This window comes from Lasiodiplodia theobromae (genome assembly GCF_012971845.1).
Source record: "Lasiodiplodia theobromae strain AM2As chromosome Unknown scaffold_25, whole genome shotgun sequence".
Classification (NCBI taxonomy): domain Eukaryota; kingdom Fungi; phylum Ascomycota; class Dothideomycetes; order Botryosphaeriales; family Botryosphaeriaceae; genus Lasiodiplodia; species Lasiodiplodia theobromae.
This window is the reverse complement of record NW_023336458.1, coordinates 530938-546373: the sequence shown is the minus strand read 5'-3', so window position 1 is coordinate 546373 and position 15436 is coordinate 530938. Positions and strand designations below refer to the sequence as shown.

Below are 15436 nucleotides of genomic sequence, written 5' to 3'. Positions count from 1 at the left end.
CGGATCCGGCAATGGATTCTGTATTCCACACTGCCTGATGATGTTAGTGGACGGGTGATGGAAAAGCTATGGGCATACATCTTCACAGGAGAGGCAGTTCAGTAAGTCGTAGTGACTCTGGTTCAAAAGACTACTACTTACAAAGTCAAGTTGTCCCGGGCCTCAGCAGTGCAATTGCGACTACTTCGGACGGTGTACTTCTGTTTCTTGGCTTCAGACTCCCGAAGGACTCCCAGATCTACCAGAACCGTGATGTCGTGTCTCTTCCTTCTTCCGTACCATTTTATTCCTTTTTGCGTATCAGATTTGGCAACGACAATGCATAAACTCTGTGGAAATAGCCCCTGAGATATACTACTTTCCCGCTTGTGTTTTGATTCACATGCAGCACGATATTGCTGTCGCATTTCGAGTTGCTCTCACGGCTGAGCGCATCCCTGCTACAATAGTGCGTGATCTTGTGTCCATTGTAGCCGAATAGCATCAAGCACAGCTCTTGGTGCCTGCGTCGGCCCCAGCGCGAATTGTGGGAGGAGCCTATGAGAGAATTGGCCGGCAAACACGTGAATAAGCGTCTAGGGGGGCCGGACGGTGAATTGCACGTGGTTTGGCGGCCAATTACACGTTGTTGGATGTCGGGTCGCGACCGGAAGCCAACGGGGTGGAATAGAGAGGGGCTGGCCCAAAGTGATATTACGAGGTGAGTCTCAAAACATCGAGAAGCAGTACAGCAATGTATACAGAGCTAGGTGTTGTGTGTCGTTTTCGGACACAAATACATGGGCCGATATAAGTTCGAGGGAGACCGGTAACCGAGGGGGCGTCAAGAGGAGCTGTACAATGTATCGGGAACCGAGGCGTGGGTGCGTGCTCTTGCTCGGAAAATAGCAACTCAAACGGAAGGCCGTGGAAATAGATAGCCGCGGCATGCGGGTGAACCTTCATTAAATAGCATCTATAGAACGGATTTGTCGATGGCACAATAGACTCTTCAAATTGCGATCAGCCCACCGCCATGACTATTAGACGCCGTCTAACCCTACTCGGGCTCTTTCTCCAGGTCTGCAAACACCACCCCCACAACACGGCCGTGCAGGATGGAGACCAAAGCCTTTCGTACAGCGAATTAGACGCGAGATCGTCAGAGCTGGCCCACCGGCTGCAGAAGGCGGGCGCAAGGGCCGGCCAGGTCATCCCCATCGTCACAAACTCATGCCTGCACATGGTCGTCGGGGTGCTGGCAATCTTAAAAGCAGGAGCAACATACGTCCCGATAGACCGGGAGCAATGGCCGAGAGAACGCATCGAAAATGTGCTAACACAGGTAGGCGCGGAGCTCATCGTCTACACGGGTCGTGACTTGGACCTGTCGGCCAGCGCGATCAACGCAGACCAGCGGTATGCTTCTCAGCGTGAATTCATGCCCACAGAGGGGTGTGCGGACCTGGTGGCCATCATCTTCACCTCAGGCACCACCGGGAAGCCCAAGGGTGTGATGGTGCGGGAAGAGTCGCTGGCACGGTTCGTGGTGACTCCAAAATTCAATTATGACGTCGCCCCCGGCGACCGGGTATTGCTCGTGCTCTCTGTAGCCTTCGATGGTACGTTCAACTGCCACATCTAGCAATTCAGAAGCGGGCTAACCTTGGCAGCTTGCATGGGCACTCTGTTCAGCACAATATGCAACGGCGGCACCGTCGTGCTGGCAGATAGGTCCAACGTCCAGCAACGCGCGCGCCAGTGCAGCATCCTCGTAGCCACTCCGTCCATCCTCGAAGCGCTGGAGCCTCCATCCTCCCAATCAGACTACCCCATCCTCGACCGGATAGTGCTTGGTGGCGAGACGGCATCATGCAAACTTCTTGAGACATGGGCGGTGTTGCAGAGGCAGATATGGATCGCGTACGGACCCACCGAGGCGACGTGTGCCACCCTGACAGGGCTTGTGGAAACGTGCCCCCAGACCGGCGCGTTCCGGCCAACGATTCTGGGCAGCGTCATTGACGGCGCCGAAGTGACCATCGTTGACCAGGATGGCAATGACATTGACGCCCTGAACCAAGAGGGAGAGCTCCTCATCTCCGGCTCCGGCCTCGCCGCTGGATATTGGAACGACGAGTACCGGACGAGCGAGAAATTCATCCTCCACAATGGCAAGCGCTCGTACAGGACGGGCGACCTTGTGAAATGGACCGCCGTGGGGGAGGGCCAGAAGGCTGTCGACTTTTGTGGCCGGGCAGACCGGACGGTCAAGATCCGCGGCTTCCTCGTCAACCTGGACCTGGATGTCGACGCGGGAATCATGGGGCTGGAGCGCAGCTTGAAGGCAGTCCATTCTGTTCGCATAGGAACAAAGCTCTGTACCGCTGTTTCGCCCCCACCCAGCGACCTCGAAGGCCTCAAATCCCGATGGAGGGCTAAGGCACCAGCATACCTGGTCCCGGACTTGATTATCGGCTTGGACGTGCTCCCAACCACGGCAAACGGCAAGCTGGACCCACGTAGGCTGCGCGAACTGCTGCAGGACAGCATGCCAAAAGCCAACGGAGGAACCACGGAACCGGACCTGGACCCCGAGAGCTTGAGCGACGTCGTCCTCAAGGGCATGTCTCAGATCATCGATGTGCCCGTAACCAGCATCGACATCACGCAGTCGTTCGTCAGCCAGGGCGTGCACTCGCTCGCCGCCGCCATGCTCGCCTCTCACTGCCGCAAATACGGCTTCTCCGTCTCCGTCCTGGACATGCTCACGGCGCCGTCGATCCGCAGCGTGCTGGAGAGCACCGAGGCCATGCAGGCCGTCCGAGCGGAGCGCTACAACGCGTGCTACAGCAACCGCGAGGCCCCGCTGACGACGCTGCAGAAGGAGCTCGTCTACGGCACCGCCCAGGACGCCGCCACCAACGTCGTCCAACACATGGCGACGTACCGCAGCGATGAAATCCCGCGGCTGCGCGCCGCCTGGCAGGCCGTGGCTGCCGTGGAGCCGCTCTTCCGGACGACCTTCGACATGGACGCCCTCACGCAGCGCGTGCTCGACGAAGCGCCGTTCGAGTGGCAGGAGCACGAGGTCCGCTCGCAGGGCGAGGTCGAGGCGCGCACGGCCGAGGCGGCGCGGGCCGTCGGGCTGGGGTCGGGCTTCGCGGTGCTGCACTGCGAGGGCGGCGAGGAGAGCATCGTGGTGTGGTCGACGCACCACGCGCTGATCGACGGCTTCTCGGCGTCGCTGCTGCTCAACAAGGTCGCCGCCGCGCTGGCCGGCCGCGCTGTCGAGCCGTCGCCGCCCTTCAGCCTCGCCGTCGACGGCCTGCGCCGCGCGGCGGAGCGCGTTGCGCTCGAGGCCGACGTCTTCTGGCGGCAGCAGCAGCGCGCCTTCCCTGGCGCGGCAGGCGACATCCTGCTCCCGCGGCCCGCCGCGCCACCCGCCGGGACCGGCCATGCCGAACACTCGATTCAGACGGAATTGGACGCGGCCATGCTGGGCCGCGGGGCGCAGGCGGCGGGCGCGACGCCGGCGGCGGTGCACTACGCGGCGTGGGCGCTCACGCTGGCCAGCTACGCCAATGCCGACACGGTAGTGTTCGGTGCTGTTCTTTCAGCGCGAAGCCTGGCGTTCGAAGGCGCGGAGAGCGTCGTCGGACCGCTGATCAGCACGCAGCCGTTGCACGTGCGGATCGACCGCGATGCTGGCGCCGGCGCCATGGTGCGCGAGGTGCACCGCTCCATCCAGACGCTGTCCCGCCTGCAGGCGGCCGAGAGGAAGGGCGAGCCTGTGCACTTCGCGTCGGCCATCGCCATCCAGTACAGCTCGCCGGCTCTCGACGAAGCCGCGGTGCAGCCGCTGCGCCCGCCTGTGGTCAAGGAGTCGACGAACATTCCGCTGAATGTGCTCGTCGAGGGCGACGGCCGTGTCCGGTTCCTCTACCGCAGTGACCTGTTCGCCGAGGAACACATCGCGCACATGGCCGCCGTGTACACCAATTTGCTTCGCGCGCTGGTGCTGCCCGGGGCGACGGTACGGCTGTGCTTGGATGCGAGGTTGGGCCGGGACGTGTCGGACATGCTGCTCGCCGTCGGGAACTACCGCTCGCCGATGACCTACGTGACCGAGAGGGGCCGCAACCTCGCGACGGCGATCGAGGAAGCGGCCAGGGCCAATGCAGACTGCGTCGCCGTCGAGAAGGCTGCGGCCAAGCTAACATACGCGGAGCTGATGGCGGCCGCGAACAAGGTAGCAGCCGTGACCGAGAAGATCACACAGCCCGGCGACGTCGTCTGCGTCGTGGCCGACCGCTCCATCAACTGGATCGTCGGCGCCGTGGCCGCATTTATGGCTGGATGCTGCTACTGCCCGCTGGACGCGGCGCACAGTGTCGAGTACCGCGCGGAGCTGCTGCGCATGAGCGGCGCGAAGCTGCTCCTGTGCCCCGACAGCGCGCGACTATGCGAGCCCATGCCTGACGGGCCCGTCGCTCTGGCTGTCGACCAGATCCTGGCAGACGGCACCGAGCCGAAGCGCACGCCGCCGCGGCTGCAGAGCTCCCTGGCGCCTGCCTACATGTGTTTTACTTCCGGGTCGACCGGCAAGCCGAAAGGTGGTTTCTCTTCCGTCCTTCTCCCTTTCACGTCCAACTGACTGATTGCTCCAGGCGTCATCTGCAACCACGGAGGCCTGACGGCCCTGCACTCGAAGCTAGAATGCCGTCTCCACGCCGCCCCCGGTGTCCGCATTGCGCAATTCCTCGCGACGGGCTTCGACTGCTGCGTGCAGGAAATAACGGCAGCCCTCTCGCACGGCGCGACCCTCGTCCTCCGAAAGGACCCGGACGACCCTTTCTCGCATCTCGGAGACGTCGACGTCGCTCTGGTGACGCCCTCTGTTGCTGCGGAACTCGACCCGGCCGAGTACGGTAACATCAAATACGTCCGTCCCTCCCGCCCTGTGCAGCGATGCGCGAAGTGCTGACATTTTTCTCTGCAGTTCTACATGCTGGGCGAGCCGCTGCAGCAGGTGACGCTGGACAAGTGGGCGCAAGGCCGCACCGCATACAACCTGTACGGACCGACTGAGGGAACCGTTGGCAACACACTGAAGCGACTGACGCCGGGCGAACCGGTGAGTGTGGGCCGCCCGATGCCGGGCACGCGCGTGTACGTGCTGGACGACCACATGGCGCTGCAGCCGCCGGGCGTGATGGGCAACGTCTTCGTCGCGGGCGCCCAGGTCAGCCGCGGCTACGTCAACATGGCCGACGCCACGGCGCGTGAGTTCGTGCCCGACCCCTTCTGCCCGGGCCGTACCGACGAGCGCATGTACCGCACCGGCGACCTGGGTTACTGGGGGCCCGGCGGCGACCTGTACGTGTGCGGCCGCCGCGACCGCCAGGTCAAGCTGCGCGGGTTCCGCGTCAACCTGGACGACGTGGCCGCGGTCGCGCTGCGCGAGATGCCCGCCGTCCGGAAGGCCTTCGTCACCAAGCACCGCGGCCGGCTGGTGCTGTGGATCGAGCCCGCGCGCGTCGACACGGCCGAGCTCGCGCGCCGGCTAGGTGCCGCGCTGCCCGCCCACGCACAGCCCAAGACCATCACGGCGCTGGAGCGGCTGCCCGTGTCGGCCAACGGCAAGCTGGACGCGGTGGCGCTCGCTGCGGCGCAACCCGCGGGGGCGGAGTGGACGGGCGGTGGTCGGACACGGGCGCCGTGGGCCCCGACGCGCTTCGAGGCGCTGGTAGCGCAGCAATGGCGGCAGTTGCTGGACCTCGGGCCCGACGTGGCCGTGGCACCCGACGACGACTTCACCGCGCTGGGCGGCCACTCGGTACTGCAACTCAGCCTGGCTGCGCGCTTGCGCCGCGTGTGCCGAGTGCCCATCAGCGTGCGCGACGTCATCCATGCCCCGAGCCTGCAGGAACTGGCTCGTGTCGTGCAGGCCCGTTGCCAGCAGCCGGATGCCCCCCGTCAGCCGGCGCGGCCCGAGCCGCTGGGGGACGCAGGCGCGCTGTCGCCGCCCGAGCACGAGTGGTGGCTACGCTACACCCACGCCTCGGTGCGCAGCGCCTTCAACGTCCCCTTCACCGCGGCGCTGGCGCCCAGCGTCGACGGCCGCCGCCTCTCCTTCGCCCTCGCCATCGTGCTCAACCGTCACCGCGTCCTGCGCTCGCGCTTCGTCCAGCCCGCCGGCGCTCCCGTGCGCCGCGAGTTCGCTAACGAGCCCATCGCCGTCGCCGTCGTCGACTCGATCGACACGGCCGCTTTTGTCAACGAGCCCTTTGACCTCACCCGCGGCCCGCTCGTCCGCGCCGCCGTCTCCCCCACGCTGCTGGCCGTCAGCGTTGCCCACATCGTCTGCGACCTAACAGCCCTGGACACGCTGCTGGCCGAGACGGCGACGCTGTACAACGGCGGCACGCTGCACCCGCTGCAGCGCGAGTACTTTGACGCGACGGCCTGGACGCAGCAGCCGTCGCCCGACGATGACTTGGAGAGCACTTCGTGGTGGACCGCCAACCTGAGCGGCCTGCAGCTGCACCGCCCGGACGACGAGCAGCCGCCGCGCTCTGGCCGCGGCACCTCGCTGCTCCAGGTTCTGCCCGCCTACCTGTATGCCGCCATCGCCGACCTGACGACTGGCACTGGCGGCAGTGGTGGTGGCTTCTCCCTGCACGGCCTCACGCTGCACCAGCTCGGCCTCGCCGTCTCGGGCGCCGTGCTGCACACGCTCTGTCGCCGCAACGACGTGGTGCTGGGCGCCCCCTACCACAACCGCGCCGCCGCCGACGACGCGGACCTCGTCGGCCTGTTCCTGCAGCCGCTGCCGGTGCGCGTGCGGCCGCCGACAAGTTCGCCGTGTACGTCGACCGACGTGCTACGGACCGTTCAGCGCGCCTCGCAGGGCTCGCTCGCCCACGCCCTGCCGTGGCCGCGGCTGCTCGACCGCCTCGGCCTGCCCTTCGAGTCGTCGGCCCGCCAGCAGCTGTTCGACTGCGTCGTCACCTTCCACGACGACCGCCGTGCCGCCGCCGCGTTTGCCGTGCCCGGCGCCCACCCGCTGCGCGACGTCTGGGCCGAAGGCGCCAAGTTCGCCTTGCTGTTCGAGTGGCACGCCTTGCCCGACCGGCTGTCGCTGCGGCTGGAGTACGACTCGGACGTGCTGCCCGAGGCGCTGGTGCGGATCGTCCAGGTGCTCGTCCAGCGCGCGGCCGAGGGGCTGGTGCTCGATCTGGAGGGCGGGTATGAGGCGTTGTTGGCGGAGTTGGGGGAGCTGTTGAGCCGCGAGTGCGGGGAGCGCGGGATCCGGGTGGATGAGGTGCGTGAGATTGCGGTTAGGTTTCTTAGGGGCGTGTAGGCTTTGTGTTTTTTTTTTCTTTCTCTTAAGCGCATGGGAGTTCGGGTATATGGGGCTCAATTTTTGTCTCAAAAGGGTAGGCGTGCTGGTTTTGTTTTCTCCTATTTCTAAGTGTAGCTTAGGCACTGGCGTGATTGCATCTGAATTGAAAGTTTCTCTCCCTTGCCGCCGCCGCCGCCGTTGTCGCTTCTTCATACCCCCCGCTTCATGCTTTGCGTGTTTGGCAGATGGAAGGCCAAGGTCCCGTGCGTTTGTCTTCAGCCAAGTATTTACACCATGTGCTTCGGTCTCCGGGATACAGCCGGCCATTAAGTAAAGGAGTGGTGAAACTCCTGCTTCTTCGCCTGCCTCCGACTACCTTGCCACCATCTTAGGAACTAATCGGGCCATGCCTTGAAGTGAACATGTCTCATCATCCATCGCCGACGTATTCCCCGCCAGGTAGCGAACAGTATATGGACCTTTACGATTTTCTCCAGCTGTGCGAAAGCATCGTCGAATCCGAAGAAAAGCTCATCACTGAGGCCGAAGATGGCTCCTCCACCACCCGTCTTGACGATGAGTTTGCCACGTTCTTCAATCTCGACCCCGACCCCGAACCCAGCGGCTTTGGCAGTGGAACGGCGGAATGTTTTGACTCTACCGACCTCTTTTGCTGTGAGCCATTGCTTTCAGGCAAACTGTGTTCAGCCGGTGAAATCGTCACAACTGCGCCTGCATGTACGTTGGAGGAGGATGAGGTCCAAAGCGCCACAAGTTTCAGTGGTGAGTCCGTTGTGATCCTCGCAAAAACAGCCTAGGGACGTCATCGCATTCTGCGCGGCCCCGGTGCTCCCATAGTAGGAGCATGTCGTCCAGACCTCCTCCGGCTCCAGCATTCGCCGTATACCATATACTTACACAGCTCGAGGCATGCTAGAATTCCAACTGTGTCTGGATCCAGACCTCCGGACGAGCGAAGCAAGCGCGCCTCAGCCGTCACCGTCCTTGTCACCGTCGCCGCCAAGACCATCGGCATTCTCTTACGTTTTCCCACTTCAACAGTGGCCGACCCACACAGGACATCCGCCTCAAGGCACAGCTGGAAACCATGCGATGGGCGTTGACGAAATGGAGGACAAACGCCGTCGCAGCAACGAGGCCTCGGCGCGTTTCCGGGCCAAGAAGAAACAGCGGGATAAGGAGTTGGAAAGGCGCGTCGCGGATATGAAGGGGAAAGTAAAGAGCTTGTCGGACCGGGTTCTCGTGCTCGAGACGGAGAATAGGGCGCTGAAGGATAACCTGCTGTCTAGGCGGCCTGAAAATGGCGATAAGGTAGACGGAGAAAAGAGCACGTGAAAAATGTGGCTGTTACTTACGAATGTTTCTTGTAAGTTTTTTATGACTATTGGTGGTGTAGAACAGTGGAGTCTCCGCATTCACAAGGTCTCGGGGATTTGTTTTATTTTTCTTTGGCTTATCAGAGAGCCGGGGACTTTAATATCAAGCTCGACACGCCGCTGAAAAAAACACTACTCCTCGTCACCGGGTTATGGACTTCTCAATCACGCCCAAATTGCATGACCCACAGTCCGTCGGTTTTGCCCAGAGATCGGATGTCTTCAACGTACGGAGCCATCGGAGCAAACGATGTCGAACGACGACATGTTCCGGAACGTCGCCCCCGTTCTGTCGGCGGCCTATACATGATGCTGCCCGTGCCACTCTTCTGTTCCATGGGCATGGCAGCTACAAGCTCGACTACCATTTTTGCCTACGAAATGCTCGTGTGCAAGGATCCGAGCAATTGCTCATCCAGCGAGAAAAAACGATATTCAGCAACCGTGGCCACGTCTGTGGTCATTGCAAACTTCTGTGCCGTCTTGGTGCTTTGGGTACTTCCGCTGCTCCCTCGGGCAAACCCGAAAAACGGCCTCTACTTTTGGATCTTGGCGCGCGCTTCTAGCGTGCTGGTTCTGGCTGCTGGAGGTTCGTGTGCTGCCACGCGTACGATTCAGTGTATACAGCTAACCGCGTTTGCCAGTCCATTACAGCAGCATCTGGCTGGCTTTGAGCGGCCGCGTGCTCGAAGGATGTGCGACAGACAACGTCCTCCAGCTAGTGCTGAACACGCTGTATCTCCGCGCGTCAGAGCAAACGCAGATTTCGCGTCTCTTCGGCCTCTCCCTGGCGCTGTTCATGGTCGGTCAAGGCCTGAGCCCGATCATAAGCGGCTTGTTCGCCGACTTCCGCGCCAGCTTCGCCATGGCCACGCTTCTGTTCGGGCTGTGCTTCTCGTACATCTGGATCCTGCCGACGGCCTGCATTCCGGAGGAGCAGGCAGCTCAAGCGGGGGGCATGGACGACGAGGATCGCCCGCAAAGAAAACCCACGTCGACGGCCATCCTCCTCCTCCACCTCCTGCTACAGCCACTACGAGCAGCCGTGCGCACCCGCGCCCTCTGGGCCCCCGAGGCCGCCCTCCTGCTCTTCCTCGCAGCAACCTCGTACCTCTACCCGGCCATCCTGGTCTTCGCCTCGACGCGGCACGGCTTCACGGCCGCGCAGAACGGGTGGATCGTCTCGCTCACCGCGGCCAGCTGCAGCTGCTCTCTCCTGGCTGTGCACGTCGTGTGGCCGAGGCTTCTGCGGAGACGACGACCAGCACCAGCAGCGGACCCGGACAAGCTAAGGTCCCGCGCTGCTCAAGTTGCGTTCGACGCCAACTTCCGCAACGCAGCAGCCTCGATGCTGCTGCTCGCCGCCGTCTGCCCGGCAATCGGCCTGACGACGCGCGCGTGGCAGGTCTACGTGCTCGCCGCGGTGGCGGCGCTGGGCCTGTCGGCGCCGGCGTTCGTCAAGAGCTACGCGGTGGGCCTCCTGGCCTCTTCCTCATCCTCCTCCTCATCTTCCTCCTCCTCCTCCTCCGACGTCGACGACAACGACGACGAGGAAGGGAGGAAGAAGACGCAGGCGTTGACGGCGCTGGCGCTGATGGAGACGTGCGGCGCGCTGCTGTCGCCCGTCGTGCTTGGCGGCGTCGCCGCCCAGAGCGGGCGGGGAGAGGACGGGGAGTCACGGGTCTTCTTCGTGGCCGCTGCGCTCGTCGTGGCTGCGCTCGCCGTCCTGACGGGAGGCGCGGTTGACGTAGCGTCTGGTGGTGGTCGCCGGGTGATACGGCTGTGGAGTGCTGGTGTGTTTTGTCGGTGACCGACGACGCCTCGGCTCGGCTCGGCACTCGAGCTGATGTTTTGCTTGAGCCTGAGGCTTCAGGCAGAGTCCGTGCGGGATGACTATCAAGCTAGAATCTGCTAGACTGGAGCCGGCAATGCAATTTTGCTCTCTGCTGCAATTACTGGCGCTTATATTGTGCTATTTGTGCCCTGACAGTAATCCACCGATCAGGACTCTTAGAAAAGATCAATGATTGCCACTTCCCGTTCGAGCGACACACCACTCACGCACGCAGCTAAGCCCACGACTGTAGGAATTGGCTTCTAGTCATTGTATTTCCAGCCATTACAGTCTACATACTGGTTGATACGTCTATGTGCCTCTCGGACGTAGTCAAGAGTGGTAGATTCATGATAAGATGTTCAACCCTTCTCGTGACACTAGAGGATTCTTCTTCTTCATGTGTCGGGACCCGAGAAATTGATTGTGCGAAAGTTTTGCCACCGGTCATCGAAGACTTGCTCCGTCTGATAGGTGTAAATTACAACACCTGGTGGCAATATCAATACTATTTGCAGTGAAGAGACAAGATTAACAGGTTTGCCATTTTCCGTTCTTGTCTCGACATAGGAAGAATGCTGCCGGTCTTGGTTATTGCCCTCCTAGTAGGCGTCTTGTACGCCACCGGGTTTATCGAATCCAGTCTGTCCTTCGTCGTCAATGTAAGATAAACCGCATGCAGCATTTTCAATCCGAGATGAACACACATGGCTAATTGTTGTAGCTCATTCTACAACACCAGCACAGGGTTCCGCACAGCGCAGGACAAAAGCCCATCCCAACGGTCCCCTTTACCTGGCCCAACGGCCAGGGCACCGAGAAGTTTTTCGAGGGCCGTAAGGCCGCACTACGATGGCGAGACGAGTTTGGGCCAATATACCGCATCTGGTCCGGGTTCCAAGCAGAGATGTAAGCTCACTCCACCACAGCTATCTCCAACGTGCTGCGCCCAGCTCACCCCACCTCCACAAGCGTTCTCTCCAAGCCGGAGCAGGCGCAGCGTTTCTACCGCGACTCCCACCTGCACATCAAAGCCAAAGACAACAACTCGGGCTGGCTCTTCGGCGAGCTGCTCGGCCAATGCGTCGGCCTCGTCAGCCTCGACCGCTGGCGCACCCTCCGCGAGCAAGTCGACCCTCCCTTCTCGCGGCCCGCCGCCATCGGGCACACGGCCATGCTGGTGCGCCAGGCCCGTGACTTCGTCGCCGAACGCTTTCTCTCCCCGCTTCCCACAGATGGCCGCACAACGCTGGCGATCCGTCCAGCCGCCGACCTCAAACTCTGCCCCTTCTTCATGGTCGCCGACATCTTCTTCGGCGCCCTGGACGCGCCGCAGCGGGCGGCGCTGGTCGCGCTCGCCCCGCTGCGTGAGGACCTGTTCAAGGACGCTTTCCGCGGCGGCGTCAGCCGCTTCGCTTTCGGCAAGTACCTGCCTGGCGGTGGCTCGCGCGTGCGCGCCCGCCTGCGCGAGTTCCAGGACGGGTGGCATGCGTTTGTGCGGGAGGCGTATGGCAAGGCGGTGGCCGCGCAAGGGCAACAGCAGAAGGGGGAGCTGCCTCCTGTCGTGCAGCTGTGGGAGGCGGTCGAGCGGGGGGATATCCCTATGGTCGAGGTACGTGTCATCAGTAAATGTTGGACTGTCTCATGGTGTTGACGGCGGGAAACAGTTCATGCAGACGCTGGACGAGTCGCTGTACGCGAACCTGGACGTCACCACGCATGCCGTGGCCTGGAATGTGATCCTCCTCGCACAGCACCCGGTTGTTCAGGACGAAGTGCTGGCGGAAATCCGGGCCGTGACCCGTGGAGGAGAGGAATCGGCCTATATTCGCTATCTCAACAGCGACGATACGTTGCTCGCGGCGTGCGTGGTCGAGGCTGCCCGCCTGCGTCCGATCTTGCGTATGTTACCAACACAGGGAGGACGGCTAGTAAATGTGACAGAGGGCTGATGCAAAGTTTACTCCTCGCAGCATTTTCGAATCCCGAGTCGGCAACAGATGACAAGATTATCGATGGTTACGTCATTCCTCGCGGCGTGAGTTCTCAGAGCATCGGCCGTGCTGATCGTTGTGCTGATTCTAAGCAGACCGCTGTTATTGTCGACACACACGCCATCAACGTGGCAAACCACTTCTGGAAAGACGGAGAGAAGTACATACCGCGTAGACACATGGGCTTGAGCAAGCAGCAAGTAAGCAACCAATCATGCACTAGTACCATCAGGATGAGTTCTCACCATGCCGAAATCAGATCCGCTACAATATGTGGAGGTACGGGTTCGGTCCGAGACAGTGCCTGGGAAAGAACGTCGCGGACCGCTTGATTCGCGCAATCATTGCGGAGCTTTTGCAACACTTCCAGCTTCGTCTCTCTGTCGTGGCTAAGACTGGCGACCAGGAGTTTTTGCTCGAGGATGAAAGCTGGGTGGGACTACCTACCACCGAGGTCATCATGACGAAGCTAGAATAGACCGTCTCGCTATCCATTAATGTCTAGCTTTACTTTAATACCTCTTGTAAAAGGAATCGGTTGATTGTCTGGTAAATGCAGTACATTTTAGTTTGGCATAGGAGAACGGGAGGTTGGCCCGCCACGCTCTTGCCCACTGACTTCGTGGGTGTTGATCCGTGGTACAGTCATACACCATTTTTCCCCCAACTTATATGAACTCTACTTGAGCTGATAGTACGTTTCAGTGGAGACATTGAGCGAAGAATATAATAAATCCACGGCGAAATTATTAATTAGACTTTAAACGATGAACAAAAATTCTCACCACATGGGGATTCTGCGGAAAAGGGGCAGGGAAGCATATCACAGATCAAGAAGATGATACGGAAAGATTCTAGTTGAATATCCCATTTCGAGCATGTTTTACTACTTAGTCTTTCTTCACCCCAGCATTTTCCCTCAATTTCCTCATGTCCAATCCCTCCCTCTGCGCCTCAGCCCACGTCTTCTCAACGATGTCGGCGTGCTGCTGGCTGCGGATCTCAAAGTGGCAGGGGAACTTGACCGGAGTCAGGAGGAAGCCCGGCTCGGCGTTCAGCGGCGGCTCGAGCACATTCCCGTTGCCATCGACAGACTTCCGAATGTTGTAAGCCCACAGGATGCGGGCGATGTTGATGAAGAGCGAGTTGTGCGCAACGTGGATGCCCGGGCAGTACCGGCGACCGGCGCCAAAAGTGAAGTGGCCGCGCGCCATCGGGTCGGGGGAGTTCATGGCCTCGGCCGGCGTGAGCGGGTCGTCGATGTAGCGGGATGGATCAAAGCGGTCGGGATCTTCGAAACGCTCCGTGTCGTAGTGAAGGGCCCTGACAGGAGGTTGTTTGCATTAGCTCGAGTACGGAGGGGAAGGGGAGGGACTGCATCACTTACCACCAGTTCAGAACCACCACCGCTCCTTTTGGAATAAAGTATCCCTTGTACCAGTCATCCTTTGTCGTGGCGTGGCAGGTGCCAACCTTGGTGGTGGCACGCCAACGCAGCGTCTCCTTTGCGAAACCTCGGATGTAGGGGAGATTGGGCTCATCATCAAAGGTGGGCATCCTGTCCTTGCCAACCACCCGGTCAAGTTCCTCGTGAGCCTTTTCCACGACTTCCGGATACAGCAGACATGCCAGAATGACGTTATTTAGTGCAGTGGTTGTCGCATCGCTGCCCGCTTCGATGAGAGCGCCGGCCGTGTATGCAGCCAACTCAGGCCCGACGTTGTTCTTGCGGGTCCCGATGGTTTCGATGTCCTTGATGAAGCAGTCAGGTGCGGTGCCGTCCTTGATCTTCTCCAAGCAGTCGTTGTACAGCCGCATGTAGACTTTGGCGTCCTCCTCATGCCACTTTCTGCCAATGTTCTTCCAGTTCTGCAGCAACCGCGACGGAATGTACTTGGCGAGTGACGGCACGGTATCGGCGATCCAGACGCCGGGAGCGGACGCGAGGGTAAAGTGCCGGATGATGGTGAAGATCTCGTCGTAGAGCGGATCAGCCCAGCTGGTAATGCGGCGTCCGTACGTGACGAGCATGATGACGCTGGCCGAGTACCGGCGGTTGATGTTGTAGAACTCGTGGTCGTCCTTGACGTGGAGCAGTTCCCAAAGGACCGACTTCGTCTCAAAGTCCTGCACCGGCTTGTACATGACGGATGTCTCAAGGTTCAGAGCAGCATGCAGCAGGTTGCGGACCTTGCGCCATTTGTCGTTGTAGGGCATGAAGTTGACCCTGTTCTCGTTGGAAACAAGGTTGATCATGGGTGCATGAGCACGTGATGAGTAGATATTGCCGCGCTTATCCATGAGGTCCTTGACGGCCTGAGGCGAAGAGAGCCAGATGTAGTGCTCAAGGCCAACTTTGGTGTGGAAAATCTCGCCGTATTCGCGTGCCCATTCGGCCGCACGCTTGGGCATGCTGTCGATATCAGACATCTCAAGCATCGAGCCAATTAATGGGAGACCCTTTGGGCCCGGCGGGAGGTGCTTGAGGCGGCTGTCGCGCGCCAGCAGCCAGTAGGCAAGGGCGACGAACTGCAACAACATATTAGCAATGGCTCATCGCTTGGAGCTCAGGGCGCACCGTCACAGCCAACGCCAGGTAGGCCGACGGCGGAGCCGTGCCAGCGAGAATATTTGACGACATGGTGCAAGGGTCAGAGGTGGATCCTGGACGACTCTGATGCGGAATTTACGACGTTCAGCAAATATGATATATTTGTCTCGGCTTTTACGCATGCGGTGCTCGATAATACCATGCAGGTGGTGCTCGGCTGCCGGCAGGGATAAGAAGTTTCCGCGAATGTCTCCGGAGCGACCAGGGGCCGCTCCCACTCTTCCACGCTCCCATCGGGCAGTTTCACGCACAATCGCGGATGCAAAGCGCATA

At 60.7% G+C, this 15436-nt stretch overlaps 2 protein-coding genes across 2 annotated transcripts; one reads left to right on the top strand and one right to left on the bottom strand.

The window, feature by feature from the left end:
• Positions 1 to 9060: 9060 nt before the first annotated feature.
• On the top strand, positions 9061 to 13030 carry LTHEOB_8161 (Cytochrome P450 monooxygenase; the record flags this gene model as incomplete). The annotated part of the gene is made up of 9 exons (XM_035517608.1): positions 9061 to 9313; positions 9369 to 10517; positions 11168 to 11220; positions 11283 to 11394; positions 11488 to 12170; positions 12226 to 12460; positions 12532 to 12596; positions 12648 to 12752; positions 12812 to 13030. The coding sequence occupies 9 exons, from the start codon at positions 9061 to 9063 to the stop codon at positions 13028 to 13030; spliced, it is 2874 nt and encodes a 957-aa protein (XP_035370708.1).
• Positions 13031 to 13442: 412 nt separating this feature from the next.
• On the bottom strand, positions 13443 to 15193 carry LTHEOB_8160 (Cytochrome P450; the record flags this gene model as incomplete). Its single annotated transcript, XM_035517607.1, has 3 exons — positions 13443 to 13875; positions 13940 to 15081; positions 15131 to 15193. The coding sequence occupies 3 exons, from the start codon at positions 15191 to 15193 to the stop codon at positions 13443 to 13445; spliced, it is 1638 nt and encodes a 545-aa protein (XP_035370707.1).
• Between the last annotated feature and the right edge of the window lie 243 nt (positions 15194 to 15436).